At 60.0% G+C, this 20,861-nt stretch overlaps 7 protein-coding genes across 7 annotated transcripts; 5 read left to right on the top strand and 2 right to left on the bottom strand.

Annotated features, from left to right (window-relative positions):
* Positions 1–179: 179 nt before the first annotated feature.
* WHR41_00914 (uncharacterized protein) lies at positions 180–1,841 on the bottom strand (the record flags this gene model as incomplete). The annotated part of the gene is made up of 1 exon (XM_069369520.1): positions 180–1,841. The coding sequence occupies one exon, from the start codon at positions 1,839–1,841 to the stop codon at positions 180–182; it is 1,662 nt and encodes a 553-aa protein (XP_069233893.1).
* Positions 1,842–3,106: 1,265 nt separating this feature from the next.
* WHR41_00913 (uncharacterized protein) lies at positions 3,107–7,621 on the top strand (the record flags this gene model as incomplete). The annotated part of the gene is made up of 1 exon (XM_069369519.1): positions 3,107–7,621. One exon carries the CDS (start codon positions 3,107–3,109, stop codon positions 7,619–7,621), a length of 4,515 nt encoding a protein of 1,504 aa, XP_069233900.1.
* A 778-nt stretch (positions 7,622–8,399) lies between these two features.
* On the top strand, positions 8,400–9,381 carry WHR41_00912 (uncharacterized protein; the record flags this gene model as incomplete). Its single annotated transcript, XM_069369518.1, has 3 exons — positions 8,400–8,654; positions 8,718–8,961; positions 9,048–9,381. Exons 1-3 carry the CDS (start codon positions 8,441–8,443, stop codon positions 9,379–9,381), a joined length of 792 nt encoding a protein of 263 aa, XP_069233899.1. The 5' UTR covers positions 8,400–8,440.
* A 217-nt stretch (positions 9,382–9,598) lies between these two features.
* WHR41_00911 (uncharacterized protein) lies at positions 9,599–11,092 on the bottom strand (the record flags this gene model as incomplete). Its single annotated transcript, XM_069369517.1, has 1 exon — positions 9,599–11,092. One exon carries the CDS (start codon positions 11,090–11,092, stop codon positions 9,599–9,601), a length of 1,494 nt encoding a protein of 497 aa, XP_069233898.1.
* A 687-nt stretch (positions 11,093–11,779) lies between these two features.
* Positions 11,780–14,429, top strand: WHR41_00910 (uncharacterized protein). Its single transcript, XM_069369516.1, has 4 exons — positions 11,780–12,985; positions 13,039–13,238; positions 13,295–13,875; positions 13,935–14,429. Exons 1-4 carry the CDS (start codon positions 12,359–12,361, stop codon positions 14,156–14,158), a joined length of 1,632 nt encoding a protein of 543 aa, XP_069233897.1. The 5' UTR covers positions 11,780–12,358; the 3' UTR covers positions 14,159–14,429.
* Positions 14,430–14,635: 206 nt separating this feature from the next.
* WHR41_00909 (uncharacterized protein) lies at positions 14,636–16,225 on the top strand (the record flags this gene model as incomplete). Its single annotated transcript, XM_069369515.1, has 1 exon — positions 14,636–16,225. The coding sequence occupies one exon, from the start codon at positions 14,636–14,638 to the stop codon at positions 16,223–16,225; it is 1,590 nt and encodes a 529-aa protein (XP_069233634.1).
* Positions 16,226–17,776: 1,551 nt separating this feature from the next.
* On the top strand, positions 17,777–20,805 carry WHR41_00908 (uncharacterized protein). The gene is made up of 4 exons (XM_069369514.1): positions 17,777–18,023; positions 18,238–18,456; positions 18,610–18,651; positions 18,711–20,805. Exons 2-4 carry the CDS (start codon positions 18,390–18,392, stop codon positions 20,207–20,209), a joined length of 1,608 nt encoding a protein of 535 aa, XP_069233635.1. The 5' UTR covers positions 17,777–18,023; positions 18,238–18,389; the 3' UTR covers positions 20,210–20,805.
* Positions 20,806–20,861: the final 56 nt, after the last annotated feature.

Genomic DNA, 20,861 nt, shown 5'->3' with positions numbered 1-20,861 from the left:
GGTATCTAGAGCTGCTGCTTGTGCGGACCAGCTTCTGTAAAACTACAACCAATAGCATCAATTTCCTTCTGAAACCACTCACTCACATCTCCACCTGCCACCTTTCTCCTCCCGACCTCACTTCCTCGCCTTCTACCTCTCAACCCCGTCACTCACCCATATTCCTCAAACCAACCAAATCAAACCTCCCCCAAAACCCACCGCATCCTCTCCCCACCCGCCCTCAAAACCTCCCAAGCCCCCTCCTCCCCCTTCCTCCTCCTCCCCTCCCCACCCCCCACCTTCTCCTCCCTAGCCCTAACCCCCTCCCCAACCGCCCTCCTCACCTCCTCTTTCTCCTCCCCCTCCAACCCCTCAAACGCCCCCTGCCCCCAAAGCAACCTCAGCAGCACCTCGACGCAAACGCCCACGCGCGCATTCTCGCCCACGCTGCCCGAGCCCGCGGCGAAAGGCGCAAAGTGCGCGGCGAAATCGGCGGGCGTCAGGGCGTTGGCGTTGTAGACGGGCGCGGCGGAGGAGAGGAGCGGGCGCAGGAGCATTTGCGTCAGGGAGGCGAGGGAGGGGGCGTCGAAGGCTGGGTTTGCGGAGCCCGGGTTGGTGGTGGAGGTGGGCGTGAGGAGGAAGGAGGAGAAGACGGGCAGCGGCAGGTGGCGCAGGAACTCGGTGTAGAGGTCGAAGAGGTCTTCGGGGTCGAGGAAGAGGGTTGGGGCGAGGGTCGAGAGGCGGGTTAGGAGGGTTAGGAGGCGGAGGCGGAGGGTGAGGGAGGTGGGGGGGCCGTGGGTTTGGTTGGTGGTTGGTGGGGTTTGGGGGGTTGAGGGGGAGGGTTGGCGGCTGGGTTTGTTGCTTGGTGGCCGGGTGCTGGCGCGGCGGGAGGGGCGGGGGGTTGTCGCTGTGGGTGTTGTGGCTTCGGCGTCGGAGTCGGAGTCGAAGTAGTCGCCGAAGTCGCCTTGGTCGAGGTCGAGGGTGCGCTTGCTACCGGTTTTGGGCTCGGGTTTGGCTTTGGGTGGGCGCGTTTCGTTGCGCCAGATCTCGGGGAATTGGTTGAGGGAGGTTTGTTTGCCGTCGGCGAGGATGGCGCGCATGATGCGGCGTTTGGTGTTGCGGCCTGAGTCGACGAAAGATGCTAGGTACTGAGCGAGGAGAGAGTCTTTCAGCAGTTGATTGTCCGTAGAGCCACTGTCCCTAATTGTGTAATATCGGGACTCCAGATCATCTTCCAGCACGTCCAGCGTCAGACGCAGCCAGAGCTGCCATCTGCTCCAGCGATGGCTGTGAGCTACTGAGCAATTGAACGCCCAGCCCACAACGGCCCAAAAGTCTTCCGCATTCGCGAACAAGGATTCCTGATCCGCATACGTCGAGCGGATACGACCCGGATCTTCACTCTCATCATCACTACTGATGTCGGAGTGGCGGGTGCGTGCTCGCTTGGAGCGTGAGGATGCAGAGTCTCGGAATTGTAACGCTTTGTTGAGTCCCGATTGGTCGGCTGATGTGATGGTGTTGAGATGGCGCAGATATTGCAGGGCATCGTCGGCAGCCTGGTGTTTCTCTTCAGACGTAGTGCGGGTGGTCATGGACGGGTGGACGATGAGAGTAGCGAGGAGGCTGAGGTGCTGTACTGGAGGCACATAAGCCGGTCGTATCGTGCCCTTTCCGGCGGTTACTGCGCTTGAGAGCAGAGGAATCGCTTGCGAAAAGAGCTGCTCCTCGAGGCAGACAGTGCAGTGGTCGAGGAGTTGGGCCGGCAGTTGTTTAACATCGCGGTACGATGGCAGTGGTTTTGCGGGCTCGACCTGCGAGGACCTAGGCGCGCTGCTGGGTATGTCGGGTATCCCCATGTCTTCGAGAGCGTATAGCGCGTTGCAGTCGAGAATGCATACACGTCGTTTTGGCCTCGCCGCGGCGACGTGATAGGCAGTGATAGGGCACGAACGCGTAAAGTGGTTGCCAAACGCGGGATGAGGATCCCTGCCGACGATCGCCGAAGCTGGATCACATGGCAGGCATGCGACTGCTCGCAGTCACAACTTCGTTTGCAGATCTTCTTCACAGTCTTGAATACGCCAAACCTTCGTTACAGTACCACACATCAGACATACTTCGCAATATGTCACATTTGCGCAGCGTCACGTTGGCCACGAGACACGCGAGTCAACGGTGGCAGCGCGAATGCCATTCCACCCGACAGACTGGGCCCCGCTCCGCCGAGACGCGTTTGGCGTGCTACTCGAGCTTCACATCTGCAGGGCTGCGCTCGATCGGGACGAGATGTCTGCACCATTGGCCTCGTTTGCGCGACGGAGGACTCTCATACAATAGTCCTGCCCATCCCGGCCGCGGTCTGCTGCAACACGAGCCGGCAACGGCGGGACGAATGCCACCCGTCACGCCCGTCTTCTAGACGCTGTCTCGCAAACCTTGTGGCGTCCACGTGCAGGAGCCGGCACTGCTCGCGCCGAAAGTTCTCCCCTTGAGCCTCGCCCGGCCCTGGCGCTAGCTGAGGAGAGCCGGCGGGCGACGCTTCTGACGCCCTCTAACGTTATACGGGTAAGCGAGATGCCTACTGTGCTATTGTCCTCGCCATATAGTGCTGCCGCGCTATAACGCTGCCTCCTCGCGACGGCGACTCCCAGGCACACGCGCGCAGCTGAGCGTGCGCCTCACCGCCTGGACTGCTGTTGCGCCGCCTGCCGCTCGTTATAACGTTCGTTCCCCATCCCCTATCTTTTCTTCGCTGTTGGCTGCCCCGTCAAACGTTCGCGCGAGGGCCCACGACTCGAGGGTCTCCCCTAACGCCAATAGGCTTTGCTCCGCGCTCGCGCTGCCTGCGACTTTCCCCTCCGCGACCGCTCGCCCTCCACCATCGCGGCACCTGAGACGGGCGAGAGTCTCTGCCTTCGCACCAGCCTGCCCGCCCGGCGCCTCACACCTCTTCTGCTCCTCCTCCATTGGGTGCAGCGGCCCTCGCGCGACGCCGAGCGCGGTATTCATACTCGCCATCTGCTAAGACGTCCGCCCATTTTAGGGTTCTGTCGGCGCTGCTTGAGTCGCTATAACCCACATCCTGGCCCAGGTGCAGCAACGCGCTAACCCCTGCTGCATCATGTCGCAGCACGGCCAATCTCACCAAAACCCGAGCTACCACCACCACCAGCAGCACTACCGTCCCTTTCACTACCCCTCCAGCTCTGTCGCATCCGCTCAAACTCACCGATACCCCAACGCCCCGGTGTCGCCGCTCCTTCCCAGTGAGAATCCGTGGAGGCCGCAGACCTCCCACCGCGCCGGACCTTCCACCAACGATGCGTACGACCTAGGCAGTGGGAGCCCACTCGTTTCGCCCATCATGTCGCGCACACCCAGCGTCGCGGGCTCGGACCGCTATTCCACCATTTCTGGTGTGACCGGCTACTGGCCACAGAACCCTGAGAACGTCCAGCCTGCCGCCGCCTACGTTGCGCCATTTGGTGCCGTCCAGGTGGTCAACGAGCACAGTGCGGCCAGCAGACGGTCCGATTATTCCAGCGATGAGGAGGATGAACAAAATGGGCCAGCCAAGGACGATGCGCAGTTCTCTCCACAGGCTCTTGCTTTGATCAACTCATTCCTCGATCAATTGCTTTACAGCTTCCTCTCTACCGCGCGGTCGACAAGCCTTCACGCGCTGCGCCCCGCAGTCAACGAAGTGTTGAAACAACGTCTCGCCAAAGAAGCTGTCGCAAACGCAGACGAAGAGCTACAAGAGCTGCTTGCCGGCGGCGAAGAGGAGGATGAGCGCAACGCGGCGTTGAACTCCAAGGACAACCGAAAATGGGACCTCGAGCTCGTGTGGAAGCGCACTCGCCTGCGCGTCATGGTCTACATGCGCCTTGGCGAAATGGAAGACGAGGACGAGGAGCGCCACGTCAAAGAGCAGGAACTGTTCTACGGCCGCGAAGCCGACAGCCGTCGCTTCTCCTCCAGCTCCGGCCTTGTGTCATGGTCCGCAGCCATCTTCCTGACCTCCGTCCTGGAATTCGTCGCCGAGCAGTCGCTGCAAGCTGCCGGCTCGGCCGCCTACGCCCGCGCTCGACGACAGTCGAAAACACAGCAGCGGCCCGCGCCTGCTGAGCCTGCGTCACCCAGACAGTTCACCGTGGAGGATTTCGACGTCGAGAAGATCGCCCTGGACGTCAGACTCGGCAGGCTTTGGCGCACGTGGCGTAAGACGCTGCGCAACGACCGGAGGCCCATGACTCCCTCCCGCTACGGCATGATGTCTCGCTCGAGCTTCACGCGTGACCGCGCTGCTTCCCTCTCTGCCCTCCGAAGAGGCAGCATGGGTCACTATCGCGACGATTCGACGGTCGCCGAAGAGCAGTACCGCGAGCTCGCGAGCCGGCCGAGGCATTTCTCTCGCGACGACGACCCTGAAGGCCAGTACCCCGAGCACGTCCTCGCCGCCAACATTCCGTTGCCCATGCGCGACGCGAAGCGCGATGTCGACGAGATCGAGGTGCCCGGTCTGGCCAGGAGCGCTGACGAAGCCGTGGAAAGCGAACGCCCGATCAAAGAGGCGAGGCGCAACAGCTTCACTTCGGACTTGCCCTACAGGACGGCAGATGGCTCGGTGATGCAGACAGCGTCCAAGTCGAAGACGCCTGGCTTCCCATTCGCCAGGCCAACGATGACACGGCAGCGCTCCAAGTCCGTCCCTAATCCGCCGCGCACGCCCAAGCTGGAGATCCCTGGTGCGTTCCCTCTCATGCCAGAGGAGCAGAATGTGCAAGCTCAGGAGGAAGTGCAAGGGATCGTTCCTGAGGAGGTTGAGCCGAAAGCGAGCGCGGCCGACATGCAGCCTCACAAGCAAGACCGGGAGGAGTCGAAGGTGTTGTTGGACGATTCGGCTGGTTTCTCTCGAAAGGCGGAGGAACCTGTTACAGCACCGGCTGAAGGAAAGGATGGACCTCCGAAAGAGGAGCAATCGACTGGGCTGTTGTCTGGTATTGCTGCCGGTGCTGCCGCGGTCGCTGGTGCGGCAGTGGGTGCCACTGCCTACAACCACTACTCCGACAAGCAAGAAGACAAGTCTCTGGCGGAGGAATTCTCTGCACCACTCAAGGAGACGAGAGAAGTCCAGGACGCGCCATTGCCGCAGCCGAGACAAAGGTCTTCGAGGGAGATCAGAGAGCTCGATCAGCGAAAGAGCCTGGTCGACTTGAAGTCTGTCATGGCAGCGGAGAGCACGCCGCGCTCGAGAGAAGCATCGCCGGCTCGTCAGCTCCGAGCTGAGGAGCCAGTTGTCTCGCAGCCTGATGCAGCCCTTGACCGCTCTGCGTCTGCCAACACAGACGAGTCGTACGCCCTCGGCCACAGAGAGCGTCCAGCGCCCATTGAGACGCCTGCACCGGCCGCAGCCCTGGCGCAGCCCGCGGAGATTCCCTACACGCCAAAAGAAAACGGACACAAGCGCCAGGACACTACCACGATGGCGGCTCTGTTGGCTCCTGCAAGCCCGTCTGAGATTCTGGATGCTAAGGCTGAGGAGCAGAAAGCCAGAGATATGCCGATGATTGGCTCGCCCAGAGAGTCCGAGAAGCCCAGCAGGCTCATCATCACCGGCGACGAGCCGGTGAGGCAGGCCAGGGAGGCCACTGTCGCTACTCCCGTTGAGAAGGTGACAACCGTTGAGAAGGCGACAAAATCATCACCCAAGACTCCCCGCGAGTATCTCACGAACCGTGACCTGCCAGTGGGCTCCGACCAGCCCTCGCCAGTGACCAAACCTCAGACTCGGCAGTCTCCTAATGAGCAGACACGGGCGAATGCACCTCGCCCCGGCAGTGCTGGCACGCTTTCGGTTGCCTCTGACCTGCACGACAAGCTCCGGGAGTCGAAGCAATCTCAATCACCCAGAACCCAGAAGAGTGTCGACTCGACGAAGTCTCGCAGCGTTTATAGCGCGCATCAGAAGAGCGACTCCGATGTGCAGAACCATCCAGCTATGCCAGGCATGGGCACCCCTAAGAGGGAGGTCGCAGTCCCAGCTACTGGAAGCGGGACAAGCACGCCGCCGGTTACTAGTGCCAGCATCCGTGGTCCGGAAGATTTTGATAACTTCTTGCAAAGCGAGGATACCGTGAAGTACACTCTGACGCCGGAGACCGTGCGGGATAATAACACCTCGCGCCCGGTCACTGCCGTCTCGGCTAAGAAGGTGGTGTCTGATGCGAATGCTCTGGCTAAACTCTCAAGCAAAGGGTCTGACGGCACTCAAAAGAGGGACTCGTCTCCGACCGTTAACACTCATGCTCGATCGCGGTCCAGCCGTGGCCAGTCGATCAAGAATATTCCCTCTGTTTCATCCCAGCCTCAGCCCGACAGGGAATCCACTCGCGAACGCAGACGGTCGATTAGCAAGCCTCCGCCTAGGAACACGAGTGCTCACCGTCGCAGCGGTCTCGTCGCGCGTGAGCCGCAGGTAATGACTGCTTCAACGCGTGACTTCGCAGACTTCATTCGCTCCACCGGGCCCGACCGCGAGCAAGACGTCCAGCGTCTTCACACAAGCCGCTCGGTGACCTCATTGCAATCAGCGCGCGAGAAAACCTCCCGCTCACAATCCGTCGGAGGCGGCAGTCTCAACGGCGAACGGACGAAGTCGCTCACGCAGACGACCATGGAGGCCGAGAACATCCCTCCCGTCCCCAAGATGCCCGCGAGCGAATCAAAGAAGCCCAAGCCGCAACTGCAAGCAAGGAGCGCCACGGGCGCCGCAAGCGGAACGCGAGACCTCATCAACTTCATCCGCGACGGGCCGGAGGAGCAGGGCTCGCACCGCATCTCCAGGACCGTCGCGCCCTTCAGGAACACCATGGACTCCGACCGCTTCGACGAGCTCGGCGGCGGCGACTTCAGCGGGGCGGCCGCGGCCAAAGCCAACGGCGCGAAGAACACCACTACCACCTCGCAGCCAGCAGCCCACAGCACTCCCTCCACCGCCCACGCCTCCCAAATCAGCCAACCCCACGCAGCACCAGCAGCATCCAAACCCGCCCCCTCCTCTGACGGCCGCAAACGCTACCGCAACAAAGACCCCTACGCCATCCCCTCCGACTCCGAAGACGAAGACTTCGACGAAGACGACGACCTCACCGCCCTCCCCCGCACCAAACCCCACCCGCAACCCCCCCGCGAAGAATCCCTCGCCGACTTCCTCCGCAACAGCGAGCCGCCCTCGACCAACGCCCCGCAACCCATCTCAGCCACCAACGTCCGGCCCCGAACGACGCAAGCGCAGCCCAACGGCGGGCCAGTCGCTGCTCCAGCCCCGGCTCCAGCTCCCGCAGGTCCCAAACTCTCCGCCCGCCCCGCCGGCGCGCCGCGCCAGCGCATCCCGCGCGGCAACGCGGGCGCGAGGCTGGGCGCCTACGAGGCGTCGAACACGGGCGATCTGGCGGATTTCTTGCGGTCGAGTGGGCCGGACGAAGGTTCCCAGGGCGCGATGGGGAATGGAGGGGCGCCGGCGCCGGTTGTTGGACGCCAGCAGGTGCGGGCTGATGATGAGCCGGTGGGGATGGGGAAGGGGAAGAAGAAGGGAGGGTTTTTCGGGGCGTTTAGGAGGAGGGAGAAGGTTTGAGGGGTGGGGTGAGTTGATTCGTTTTTGATTTTTTTCTTTTTGTCTTTTTCAGTTCTGTTTATGGTGGGATTCGGGACGATCGTGGAACGGCTGCGAGTTGGATATCCCACCCCACGGTGCAGGGGAAACGCTCCGTCCGAACAGGAGGCAGCAGCTGTCGTCTCCCGCCCATTACTGTGGCCGCTTCATGATCGAAAGCGGCTGTACACTCACAACACACACACACACATCGTCGCGCTGGCTCTTCCAGCGCTGGAAAGGGTTTCCTTGCTCACTTTCAAGAACACTTGACGCTTTCACGGAGCCTTTTTCGCTCGTTTTGGGGTTATTTTTCTCTGTTTGGGTTTTTGGGGTTTGGAATGGGTCGAAGAAGTGTCTTTCGGAAGGGATGCGGGGATGCAGGAAATGTACATATTATCCGGGTGTATACTATTTGGAAGCGGGAGGGAGAGTGAGGGGCTGAGAGAATGAGAGTGATGTCTGAGGAGAGAGAAATAGATAGGAGCGTAATTCATGCTGATGTTGGAGAAGAAATCGATGGTGTTTGTGCATTGGTGAAGTAGTGGCTGTAGGACCGTATCCCACTCCCTGGAGTAAATATTTAGAACGGTCAGTCGAACAATCGACTCATGATCCACGTTACTCATGTCTTCTGTCCGTTGGCACAACTTCTTAATCTACGCTCAACCGTTGGAAAGTCAATGATCCGCCCTGTATCCACTCCCGCTTTCGTTCGACATGAAGTTGGGGGTGGATCACCAAAACGCCCAATCGTCCCGACTTCATGCGTGACTCCACCACATACGAATAATCGCGTGCATGATATCCAGGACTGCTTTGCGGACGACACCAAGCCGCTCTTGTATTACACCTGGCGCTACACAGAAATCAAACAGATTTATTTCAAGCCCATCAGTCAGAATGGCCTCCACCAAACCAAGACACCACTTCGCCCCCCTCGGCCAACCCGCAGACCCCAGCACCGGCGCGCAGGAACTGAAGGGAATCGTCTTCGACATGGACGGCACACTATGTACTCAAACCCCCTCCCCACCAAATCCCTCCTTCCCCACCACTAACAACTCCAATCTCCCAGGCGAACCGCAAAACCACATGTTCACCGAAATGCGCACCGCGCTCTCCATCCAGGACTCCCCCGTCGACATCCTCGACCACATCTACTCCCTCCCCGCCTCCGAACAAGCCTCCGCCCACGCCAAAATCCAAGCCATCGAGCGCCGCGCCATGCACGCCCAAGTGCCTCAAGCGGGCCTCGTGAGCCTGCTGGAGCTGCTCGACCGCTTCGGGCTGCGCAAAGCGATCTGCACGCGCAACTACGAGTGCGTCTTTCCTCCCTTCCACCCTCCCTCCCTCCCTTCCTCCCTCCCTAGCCTAGCGCCAGCTCGCTGATCGACACGATTCACAGAACGCCCGTCACCCACCTCATCACGACGCACCTCCCCTCGCACCTGACCCCGTTCTCCCCCATCGTCACGCGCGCCTTCCAGCCGCCCAAGCCCTCGCCCGCGGGGATCCTGCACATCGCGGAGACCTGGGGCGCGGCGCCGGCGCAGGTGGTGATGGTGGGGGACAGCGTGGACGACATGGCGGCGGGGCGGGGCGCGGGGGCGCTGACGGTGCTGGTGCGGAGCGCGGGGAAGGAGGCGCTGGAGGGGGACGCGCGGACGGATGTTGTTGTGGGAGGGCTGGGGGAGTTGGGGGGGTTGCTTTTGGAGGGGGGGTTGAGGGGGAGGGTTTAGAGGGATGGGGGTGGGTGGGGTTTGTTTTTGGGGGGAGGGGAGGGGGTGGTGGATGAGAGAGGGTATGTGGGGGGTTGGATTGGATTAGATGGGGATGGTCCCTCGATTTGGTTGTTTGGAATTCAACTACTACTGCTACTGCTACAGGGGTATCGTGCCGGGCGTGTTTTGAACGCCTCCGTTTCGTTTCGTTTCGCTTCGCTTCCGATCCGCGTCTTCAGGCCCAGTCGCCCAGCATCGCCACCTGGTGCGCGGGAACGGCAGCCAGGGCGGCCCCGTTCTTCTCCTGCCCGACGCTCGCGGCGTCGTCCTCATCGCTGCCGGTCGGCTCAACACGCTTGAACGTATACCGCGCCGCGTTCTTGGCGCTCCAGGTATCGTGCGTGATAAAGTCCGCGACGAAATCCGGCAGGGCGGGACAGTCGTCGCCCCAGTGCGTGTCGCGGCCGCAATTGTAGCAGCTGACGACCATCTGGTCCTCGGGGATCTTCTTTCCAAGCGGAGCCAGGTGGGACGTCATCCAGATGCCGGCGCACTCCTCCTCGGCGTGGCCCGGGCGGCCGCAGACGTCGCACTCGTCGCCGACGAGGCCCGCGGGTTTGGAAGGGCGCGTGCACTTCGTTTCGCGGTGGCCGCGCTGGCGGCAGCGGCGGCACTTCTGGTACGAGGGGCAGAGGCGCGAGAAGTGCGGGCCCGAGCAGTGCGCGCAGGTGTTGCTGGGGCAGGAGGGTTGCATGTGGCCGCGTTTGCCGCAGGACATGCAGAAGACGAGCTCGGTGGGGTTGGTGATGTTGCCGTAGAGGGCTTGGTCGCGGCGGTCTTTGTCGGAGGTGAGGTCTGCGATGGTGATGTTGTTGCGGGTGCTGGCTGGCGAGGTGGTGGCGTGGCCGTTCATTTGTGCGATGGGTTGGGCGGTCGTGTTATTAGTCTGCTGGGGCTGTTGCTGGGGCAAGAGGTCCTCGTCGAGGTACTTCCTGATGGCTTCAGCTGCAAGCACATGAGTCTTGGGCGACCTCAACAGGTCAAACGCCACGGCCGCGCGTGGCTTCCAAGGCGCCTTCTCACATTCAGTCCGCAGGATGTCTCCAAAACTACGGGTGGCGTGGTTGGTCTTTTTCCCACCTGGGAGTTGGAGCGGTTTACGGAAGGCTTTTTCGTCGTCTACAAGACGCCGCAGATCGTGGTAACCATAGTCGCGCAGGAACTTGTCGTAGCCCTGGACCCAGTCCTTGTGGAAGCCGCGCGCCTGCTTGCAGAAGGGTTTCGAGTTCTGGCAAAACTCGGCGAGGAAGGCGTCTACCGAGTCCAGATCGCTGCGCTGCTGCAACTGCTCGCGGACGAACTTCTGGAATGAATCTGGGTAAACGGCGTCGACGTCGATCTCCAGGCGGCTTGTGCTCGGGCCAGCGTCGCGCGAAGGATGCTCAGCATGTCCGAGGGCAGGGGGTGAAGTGTTTCGCTGGGCGGCGGGCACTGCAGGCTTTTCGCCGGCCGCTGCAGCGCGAGGGCTGTGTGCAGCGCTGCTCACCTCGCCGCTCTCGCGGTCCTCGCTGACGGTCTCGCTGTTGTCGTCGCTGTCGAGGGCGACGAAGTTTGCGCCGTGGTCCAGCTTGCGCCGCTTCTCGGCGTCACGTGCAGACTGCAGGACATCGGCGTTCTGGCGTCGCTTGCGCCCCAGGGAGGCAGCGCGCGAATCCTCGGTGTCGGACATGCTGCTGTGTCCGGCGGGAGTCGAGCAAGGCTATGTGTAGGGGAGGGAAAGGCCTTCCTGTCTGGGTCACATGATACAGGATCGCGATAAGTGTCGACGGTGGCCGCACCGTGTGAAGTTGGCGGACGACGCCGGTTTCGCCTAATCTCCGCCGCGACGCCTCGCCCACGCCACGCCCTGCCGCTTGCGCTTGCTCCTGCGAGATATCCAAGGATGCTTGGCGCGGGCGCTCCCGTCCCTCGTGGGACCACAGCGCCGCAAACTCTCGCCAGCAGCGCCAGCCGCGGTGCGCATGGCCGGGTGAGGGCGGTGGCGACACCATCAGCCCAAGCCCGGCGTCGACTGTGGCCCTCCAATAATCTCTAGGCGGAGCACGCGATGTAATGCGCGACGCTAGGCGCTGCTGGCTGGCGCTGCTGACCACAAAAACGCCGTGCCCCGAGGACGTTGGCCCAGCGTCGGCTCAGCGTGGGCTCGGGATGACTTTACCCTCGCACCCACCGCGCGCCCGCCGTCGCCGCCGTTATTCGCTGAGCAGAGTTTTGGCCGTCCGTGGCCTTCACGCGCCTGGCCGTGCCTCGCCCCGCTGACGCCCGTCGTCTGCTTCTAGCGTGCTTCTTAGCGTCTGCCGCCGTGAGGGCTCTGAATGCTGAATGCCTGCGCTCAACCCACCCGAGTCCTGGAGCCACCGCCGCCCACACCACCCTCGCCCGCTGCGCGCCATAATAAGTTCGACCTACCTCGCGCTCGCAGATCCTTCGTTTCCTCCTCACCTCACTCGCATCGCCAAAACAAGCTCTCTTTCCCCCAACCTCTGCGCCCGCTTCCACTCCTCGTGGCTAGTGACCCTCACTGTCTTCCGCCGCGCAGCCCGCAGATCACGCCTGCTCTCGCGGCCCAGAAGCAGCTGTCCCGTCCAGAGCAACCCCTCCTCCCTCGCGCCTCGCGCCTCGCGCCTCGCAACCCCCACGACACGAGGGCACCTTCCCAAAGCACCACTGCCTCCCCGCGCGACCTCCCCCCTCCCCAAGCGCCTATCTGCCGTCGCCGACCTTAGCTGCCGCCCCACCAACGCGCCCTACCGGACTCACCCTAGCGACTTGCCCGGACTCGCCATTGCAGCATTAATATTGTTGTAGACAGCCTTCCATTTGCAGCTTGCCCGGATCCGCCCTCGCGCCTGCCCCGGACATCCTCCCGGACCGCAACTCCCCTTGCACCTCCCCGGAACCACGGACGACGCTCGCGACCGCACCACACTGCATCATGTCTGTCGACCATAGACGTATGTCCAAGAAGGAGGTCGGCTTCGGCGAGGACCTGACCGCCTCGTCCTCGCCCAGGCCCAACTCCGCCGAGGACCACCTTGCCGATCTCGGTTACGAGTCGGAGCTCGCGCGTTCCCGTTCGACATGGCAGGTTGCCTTCATGTCCTGCGTGCTCGCCTCGGTCCCCTACGGTCTGGCTACCACCCTGGTATACCCTCTGTATGGCGGTGGTCCCACCAACATCATCTGGGGTTGGGTCGCCGTGTGTGCCATCATGATTGCTGTCGCAGCTTCTCTTGGTGAGATCACTTCGGTCTACCCTACCGCAGGTGGTGTCTACTACCAGACCTTCATGGTATCTCCCCCCAAGTACCGCCGCGTGCTCGCCTGGATCTGCGGCTGGTCTTACCTCCTCGGCAACATCACCATCACCCTGGCCGTCAACTTCGGTACCACTCTCTTCTTCATTGGCTGCATTAACATCTTCCGTGTCTCTGATGGAGAGGGTGGTGAGACTGGCATCTTCAACGCTGTCGACTACCAGACCTACCTTATCTTCTTTGCCATCACCATCCTGACCAACCTGATCTCTGCTCTGGGCAACAGGTGGCTCCCACTGCTGGACGTATGTATTGCCTATCCGCGCTAAGCGTGACACAATCTTATTAACATTCGCAGACTGCCACCATGTACCTCACCTTTGTTGGTGTCGTCGCCATCATTTGCACGGTCCTGGCCGTTGCCGCTGAGGGCCGCCGCAGTGCCAAATACGTCTTCACTGCTTTCGAGCCGAACTCTGGTTGGATTCCCGGCTGGTCTTTCGTCGTCGGTCTGCTGCACGCTGCCTACGCCACGTCTGCCACCGGTATGGTCATCTCGTAAGTTGAAGTCGTAACCTCAAATTTTAACGGACTCCTGGCTAACACCTCCAAAGTATGTCCGAAGAGGTTAAGAGCCCGGCTACTCAGGTCCCCAAGGCCATGGTTGGCGCCACCATCATGAACTTCATCATCGGCTTCGTCTTCCTGGTCCCCTTGTGCTTCGTCCTCCCGGACATCAACGCTTTCCTGAACGACCCCTACGCCCAGCCTGTGCCCGTCATCCTTCGCACTGCTGTCGGCAACGCTCCTGGTGCATTCGTCCTCTCCATGCCCATCGTCCTGCTCGGTATCTGCTGTGGTACCGCTTGCACCACTGCTACCTCCCGCTGCGTCTGGGCTTTCGCTCGTGATGAGGCCATGCCCGGCTCCAAGTGGCTCAAGAAGGTCAACCGCCCTCTCGGCATCCCTCTCAACGGCATGATCTGCAGCTTTGTCGTTCAGGTTCTCCTCGGTCTGATTTGGTTCGGTTCCCACGCAGCCTACAACGCCTTCAACGGTGTCGGTGTCATCTTCCTCAACCTCAGCTACGTCATGCCCATCGGCATCTCGCTCTTCCGCGGCCGCAAGGATCTCGTTGGCTCCCCCTTCAATCTCGGCCACGTCGGCGGTATCATCGCCAACGTCATCTCATGTGGTAAGTCATTGTCGGATCTCACTCAACCAAACGCTCCCCAAACTAACCCCTCCTCCCAGCCTGGATCATGCTCGCCATCCCCCTCTTCTCTATGCCGGCCGCCATCCCCGTCACGCTCGAGAACATGAACTACGCCTCCGTCGTCTTCGTCGCCGGCGTCGTCTTCGCCGGCGTCTGGTACGCCATTCGCGGCCGCAAGACCTACCACGGCCCGCCCGCGCCCGTCGACCCCGAGCGTAGAGCTTCCGCCGACATCAGGAGGGCTTCTTTCGGCACGAGGTAGTGTAGTGATGGAGTTTTTCTAAGCGGGGTGTTTTTGGGTGTAGAGTTTAGTCATGTAGGAGTCTCGATCGGTGATGTATATACCCCGCGCTTGAGTGCGTGTTTCTTTCTGTGCTTTTCGCAGTTGTCAAGCTTTTCAGTCTTTTCATCTTGCGGGCGGGCTATTAGCATTTTTCAAGGCGTGTCCTTCCTTTCGCGATCTTTGAAAAAGCTTGGTCGTGGTCGAGGATGGCAGTAGTAAGTCTAATGGACATTCTTTCTTGAGCCAGTAATTCGAGTATAGTAGTACATGCACGAGTGCCCTAAATACAGCGTACCTGCATAGCACCCAAAAGGCTGCAGTCCAATGTCGTGGCGATGGCGTGGGCCAGGCTTTGCCAAGCCGTAGGGTTCGCATCAAAGTTCCAGAAGAAAAGCAAACGACGATCGCCTGCAACCAAACCTGTTCATGAACACAATTTTTCACGAATCTCATACCATGGCTGATGACTTCCCTCAAAATGATCCCACGGGCCACGTGTTTGATTTCAATGACGGCCTTGACCTCCTCGCGTTAGAATCCGCGATCGACGGGCTCCACAGCCACGACGTCTCCGGCGAGTACGAAAGCCCATTGATCGGATTCGGCGACCAATTCACAGTAGATCCGTCTTTCAACGTCTATGGAACACCCACAACGGGTGTATACTCGGATGGCAGCGTCTCGTCAAATCTAGCCACACGTAGCAACACACCCGGCAGTGATTCTGGTCTCCACTCGTCATCACCAGGCATCAGCAACGTCCAGTCCAATGGGAACCCATACCGGTCTCGATTACCTCGTCGAAGGAGTCTCTACTCTCGTCAAAGACCAGTCCTCAGGCAACCTTCATTCTTGACAAACATAAACGAACCGCTCTGGACACCGGACAGCCACCGAGCGATCGACAGCAGCAATCGCCCACTGGACCTCACCACCCCCTTCAACCCAGGCCCCCTCCGCCGCTCCAACTCCTCCACAAGCGTCAACAGCGAATGCAGCAACTCCTCCGCCTACTCCACCGCCTCCGCAAGCTCCGCCACCTCCGCCGGCGCCCACAGCAACTCCTCGCACCGCCGCTCCCGCAAACACCCCACCACCACCAGCACCTCCTCCTCCTCCTCCAAAAAACCCAACCCGGACCCCCGCCCCTTCAAATGCACCTTCTGCTGCGACGCCTTCAAATCCAAATACGACTGGCGCCGACACGAGAAATCGCTGCACCTCGACCTCGAAGCCTGGAACTGCGCCCCGGCCTCGGGCACCCTGCCGTCCCCCACCGGGCCCCTCTGCGCCTACTGCTCCGCCCCGTCCCCCTCGCAGCCCCACCTCGAAACCCACAACCACGCCCCCTGCGCCACCCGCCCCCCGCCCTCCCGCTCCTTCCGCCGCCGCGACCACCTCGCCCAGCACCTCCGCGTCTTCCACAAACTCCTCTCCCTCCCGCCCTCCCTGACCCCCTTCCACTCCCCCTCCCCGCCCATCACCTCCCGCTGCGGCTTCTGCGACGCGCGCCTCGCGTCCTGGGAGGCGCGCGCAGACCACCTCGCCGCGCATTTCAGGCAAGGGTGTTCCATGCGCGACTGGAGCGGCGGGCACGGGTTTGCGGAGGACGTCGAAGCGCGCGTCACGAACGCTCTGCCGCCGTACTATATTGCCACGGAAGCGGCGAGTCTGGTCCCGTTTACGGCGACGAGCGCGGGCGCGCGGGATCATTTCAAGCAGATTCGGGCAAGGACGGAGCGGCTTCCTTCGCTGGAGGGTGCGCCGCAGGCGCAGGGTGCGGAGGGCGAGACGGCGGCGCTGAGGGACAGCAGGGCGCTGACGGCGTCGGCGTTCGCGGACGTGCTGGCGGCGCATTTGGCGCGGTTTGCGAGGGAGAGTGTTGGGGTTGGGGGTGGAGGGGCTGGAGGGGTGAGTGATGAGGCGTTGCAGAGGGAGGCGAGGCTGGTGCTGTACAGCAGTGATGATCCGTGGAATCAGACGATCGCGGACAGTCCGGTTTGGTTGCGGGAGTGGAGGGAGAGATTTGGGGTTGGTGGGGTGTGATGGGTTGGGGGCTTGAGGTTGGGTTGGGATGGGATGGGATGTTGGTACTTGGACAAGATTATTGATACAGACGGTTGATGGGCACTGGAAGAGCAGCATTGGTTTGCTTCCGATTTTCTTGGTTGGAGTCTTTGTGGATGAAGCATTCGGCAGGATGGGAGAGTGTGAGGAGCCATGCAATGTTTTCCATGAATCTGATGAGCCGAGCTAGAACGCTAGGGTATCTCATGGGGAGATTCGAGTTCTTCGGGACGAACAATCCCCAGCATCAACACCCCTCTCTTTCATGTTCCAGCCTGATGAGTGGAAGAAAAAAAAATGCGGCGGGATATTGGCGTCGAGGAGAGCATAGACCTTCTTCTCACGTGCTGGTGTGTGTGGTCATCTTCCCACCGTCGGTCGAGCGTCCACAACATCCTGGGTTGACTAGCAAAACCAAAATTGAAAATCTTTCGGCGCGTTGGAGGGAAAGAATTCGCAATTTCATTTTATTGTTGGGATAGTAAGTCAGGTAAGGTAGAAGACAATGTGAGCCAAAAGACAAAATAAATGCGCCCTCGGGGAATTGAACCCCGCTCTGCCGCTATCAAACACGGGTTTGGAAGGCGGCAATCATAGCCACTAGACCAAGAGCGCTGTTTGCATGACACTGGAATTTTTGCATAGGTAATATACGTAAAATTCTTTTGCAAGCTGTACATTACATGAAATGGCACATCAAAAACGGGGCGCTCATCTACCTGCCTTGTACCACGGCGCATGTAATTACAGATACCCCCTTCAGATCCTATACCCATCTTCTCTACCAGCAGACTAGCGCTAGTGAAAAAGTAGCCTCGGAGCTGTGATCGTGGATCTGCTTCTCAACCGTGTAGAGCCACCTGCGTATACTGCCGGGAGAATCATGTACAGTGAACATTGCGCGACTATGGCGGCTGTCGTACGGGATGTGTCTTGCCCATTCCTCCTTGCTAGTACATCTGCGATGTGGTGGCCTCGGCGGCAAGGACAATCCCATTTACGGTACGGCATTATTATTCAGGATGCACAACGCTTCACGGCAAATAGGTGATGCCTCGAACCGGTGCTATACCCGCAGGCTAGCAGCAGTAGTCGTCGGCGCATGGTCCGAGGGGCGGTCAAAGACGTTGACGTGATTGGACGCATGGGAAAGGGAGATTCGCATTTCTAAGCGGGCCGTCGGACTCGTCGGGGCAGAATGTGTGAAGATGGCTGACGAGAGGGCCAGTTTGGCTGGCATTGTCTCGATGAAAGAGCGACAATGGTGTCTGCAAACAATCGCTCGTGTGTCAGACGATTGTCGCGATATGTAGATGTACATGTCGGTGTATCTCAGTTGTCAGGAGATGCCTTCCCGACAGATCCCATCGCTGTCTGAACAGATCCATGGCCCATCGCGATCGGCTGCCGGCCACGCCAGCAAGCCAGGCTAGCCAGCCAGCCAGCGCGGCCGTTCCCGCCGAAATCCTTGGCAGCCCGCGCGGCCGCCGCTTCTCTTTTCTCCAAACTCCTTCCTCCTCATCAATGTCGTCACTGATGCTCTGACGTCGCCAGTGCAGATTCCCGCATTCGAACAACGCGTGAACGAGAGTCGCTCAGGACGGAAATCATCACGACATCCAGCTGCACAGCAGTCGCGCAAGCCTGCAATCTCCCCTACCCGCAGAGACCCCAGCCTTCATTGTCCGTCGTCGGGCGCAAAAGTCTGACCGATTGCGACGAGGCCATCGCCGCCGGCACGCGTGTTTCGCCATCCATCACGACGCGCCCTCAACCCGTAAGTACTCCCTCCACCGCCATCAGACAACACCCAGGAGCCATGGAAAGTATTTTCCAGGTGGCCGCCGCGATGCGCTCGCCGTGTAGGTGTGCGCGCGCTCGCAGAGCGTGATTTGCCACCCAGCGGCTGGGGCTCGCGGGACCTGGAGGTTGGAGCTGCCTCGAATTCTTCAGCGTCGCCCGCGATTGTGTAGCTGACCAACTGCAAACAGTCTAAACCACTTCTTTGCGCGCGACATCGAGTTGTGCGAACTAGTCGCTGGTGTAGGTTGAAGAGGAGAAACAACTCAAACGCAAATCCGAGACGTCTCTTGGAATTGGACGAGTGAAGTCATCGCTCGGAACGCCAACAACGTCATCAATCATGGCACGCAGCCAAAGCGCCTCGCCTAACATGGACAAGGCCTCAAACGACAACAACAAACCAGCAGGTACGTAATTGTTCTTGATGAACGCTGTCGTCGTCTCGGTCGCGCCTCATTGACTTCACTTTTGCTGTCGTCGGTGTGCGCGCAGCGAGTTGCCACCCGCCACCTTTCACTGCGCATTTCATCATTGTCGCATTCACTAACATTCACCTGCAGAGAACCCGAAGGACTCCGGTGAGGCCAACGAGGTCAAAGAAGGTACGTATCGTCTTCGCCATCAGGTGAAAGAGGATCGCGCTGACCACAATCAATGACAGAGAAACCCGCGCCATCTGTAAAGCAACCTGACAGCGCCGACAACAAGGAGACTGCATCGAGCACCAATGCTCCTCTCGCCCCGCCGAAACCATCGCAGAACGGCGGCGACGGCGACTACTTTTCCGGCAACAACCCGACGCACTTCTCCAAAGAGCCCAATCCCTTCGAGAACGCCTTCAGCAGCAACCCGGCCGACACCCCAGGCAAGACACAGCTGCCAGGTGTGACAAGCCTCACCTCTCCCGCGTCGCTTCTCCCTTCCGCTACACCTGGCTGGCCAGGTTCATTGCGCTCTGGTCCTCTGAGCCCAGCTATGCTTACAGGTCCGACCAACAGCAACGACTACTTCAGCGGTGATCATCACTTCTCTGGTAGTTTCCCAACGCCTAACGAATCTTCTTTGCGCACAGGATTGACCCCTGGTGGTGGTGGGTCTATGTTCCCGCAGCCTTCGCCCAACTCACAAGCTTTGTACAACTCGCTTCAGAGTGGAGGCGCTACGCCAGGCACTCTTGACTTCCACCGCACAGCCATGACTGCGCGTGCCCACACCCAGGGAAACAACTTCAACATGCCTGCTTCAACGTCTCAGCCACAACAGAACCCGAACATTCAGCCGGATCTTGACAGCAAGCCTTACAACCCTAACGCTCAGCCCCAGCAGCAGGATGCGCAAGACCCGTTCAGCTCGCATCAGACGAACGATGCTGCTAATGGTCTATTCATGCTTGCTCAAGCCGGTGGTCAGCAACAGCAGCAACAACAGCAGCAGCAGCGTAACGGCCAAAACTTCGGCATGCCCCAGCAGCAGCAGAACTTCCAGGGCATGCCTCAAGACCAGGGCATGAACACCAGGGCAGGCAAGAACAGCATCGGAAGCAATCTGTCAGGGGACACAGAGCAAGGTCAAGGCGACTACTCTGACAATGACAACGACACAAAGCCTCAAGCTCGCAACACGCGCAACAAGAAGGCTCCCGCTGGTAAGGGTGCAGCCAATGGCAAGAGAAAGACCGAGGAAGCTCCCAGTAAAGGCAACAACAAGCGCCAGCGCACAAGCACTGGCGATATGGATATGGATCCGGATGAGGATGATGATGAGGACGACTCCAAGATGGAAGACTCACATCCCGACGGCAAAAAGATGACCGACGAGGAGAAGAGGAAGAACTTCCTCGAGCGCAACCGTGTCGCTGCCCTCAAGTGTCGTCAGCGCAAAAAGCAGTGGTTGGCCAACCTCCAGCAGAAGGTCGAGATTTTCTCCACGGAGAACGATGCACTTGCTGCCACTGTCACACAGCTTAGGGAGGAGATCGTCGGTCTCAAGACCCTTCTCCTCGCGCACAAGGACTGCCCGGTGTCAGCGGCTCAGGGAATCAGCTCTCAGGCCATTCAGCAGATCGCTGGTAACGACGGCGGCCACCAATTTGCTAACCCTTACGGCATGATGGGACATGGCATGCAAGGTCAGATGCAGGGCCAGATGCAGAGGAGGTAAGCAAGTGTATCTGCCACTCCTCCTGATCAACTGCCAACGTCCGCGACAGTTAGGATCTCCCTCTGCCAACTGGCCCCATGACCTACCCTGTTCCTCCGGAGCAGCAATCGACTCCCAGATCATCAAGATCTGCCGCGACGACGAATTCTATTCTCAGGCATGACGAGGCCTCTCACACCCCATGGACCTCCTCGCCGACCCTTTCGAAATAAGTAATCATCTTTCTGTACTGTACATGACCTCCACACCACTTCTGCCCGCCAATTTCTCTTCAACGAGGCGTATGCGACTTCCACGACGCCCACACAACGATGATTTGGAGAGGGACAAAAGCGGCAATGTATACACACACTTTCGGGTTGGCGTTTGAGATTGTTTTCGATGTTTTTGATGCGGGCTATAGTTCGGGCCGGCGAGTTGTTTTTGTTTTTGGTCATTCTTATGCTTTTCATGCAAGGCCGTGGAGAATACGAAAAGGCCGGTCAGGGTTTTTTTGATCATCCGTGGAGGCCGCCTCTACGCGAGTCACTGTGATGATGCTCAAAAGCCTGGAGTTGTTTTTAATGGCAATGAGAAAGAATTTGTTTTACTTTGGACTTTCTGTTTCGTGATGTGTGTGTACTTCGTCAAGTGACATCAACGTCTCCGTGTC

The sequence above is a fragment of the Cladosporium halotolerans genome, assembly GCF_011745625.1.
Source record: "Cladosporium halotolerans strain TM138-S3 chromosome Unknown Sca2, whole genome shotgun sequence".
NCBI lineage: Eukaryota > Fungi > Ascomycota > Dothideomycetes > Cladosporiales > Cladosporiaceae > Cladosporium > Cladosporium halotolerans.
The sequence above is the reverse complement of the archived record's forward strand: the minus strand, read 5'-3'. Positions and strand labels throughout refer to the sequence as shown.

Coding starts and splice junctions, on each gene's coding strand:
- WHR41_00910 (XM_069369516.1), top strand. CDS start 12,359: ATGTCTGTCGACCATAGACGTATGTCCAAGAAGGAGGTCGGCTTCGGC. Junction 12,986..13,038: donor GGTGGCTCCCACTGCTGGAC/GTATGTATTGCC, acceptor TAACATTCGCAG/ACTGCCACCATGTACCTCAC. Junction 13,239..13,294: donor GCCACCGGTATGGTCATCTC/GTAAGTTGAAGT, acceptor ACACCTCCAAAG/TATGTCCGAAGAGGTTAAGA.
- WHR41_00908 (XM_069369514.1), top strand. CDS start 18,390: ATGGCACGCAGCCAAAGCGCCTCGCCTAACATGGACAAGGCCTCAAAC. Junction 18,457..18,609: donor CGACAACAACAAACCAGCAG/GTACGTAATTGT, acceptor ATTCACCTGCAG/AGAACCCGAAGGACTCCGGT. Junction 18,652..18,710: donor GGCCAACGAGGTCAAAGAAG/GTACGTATCGTC, acceptor AATCAATGACAG/AGAAACCCGCGCCATCTGTA.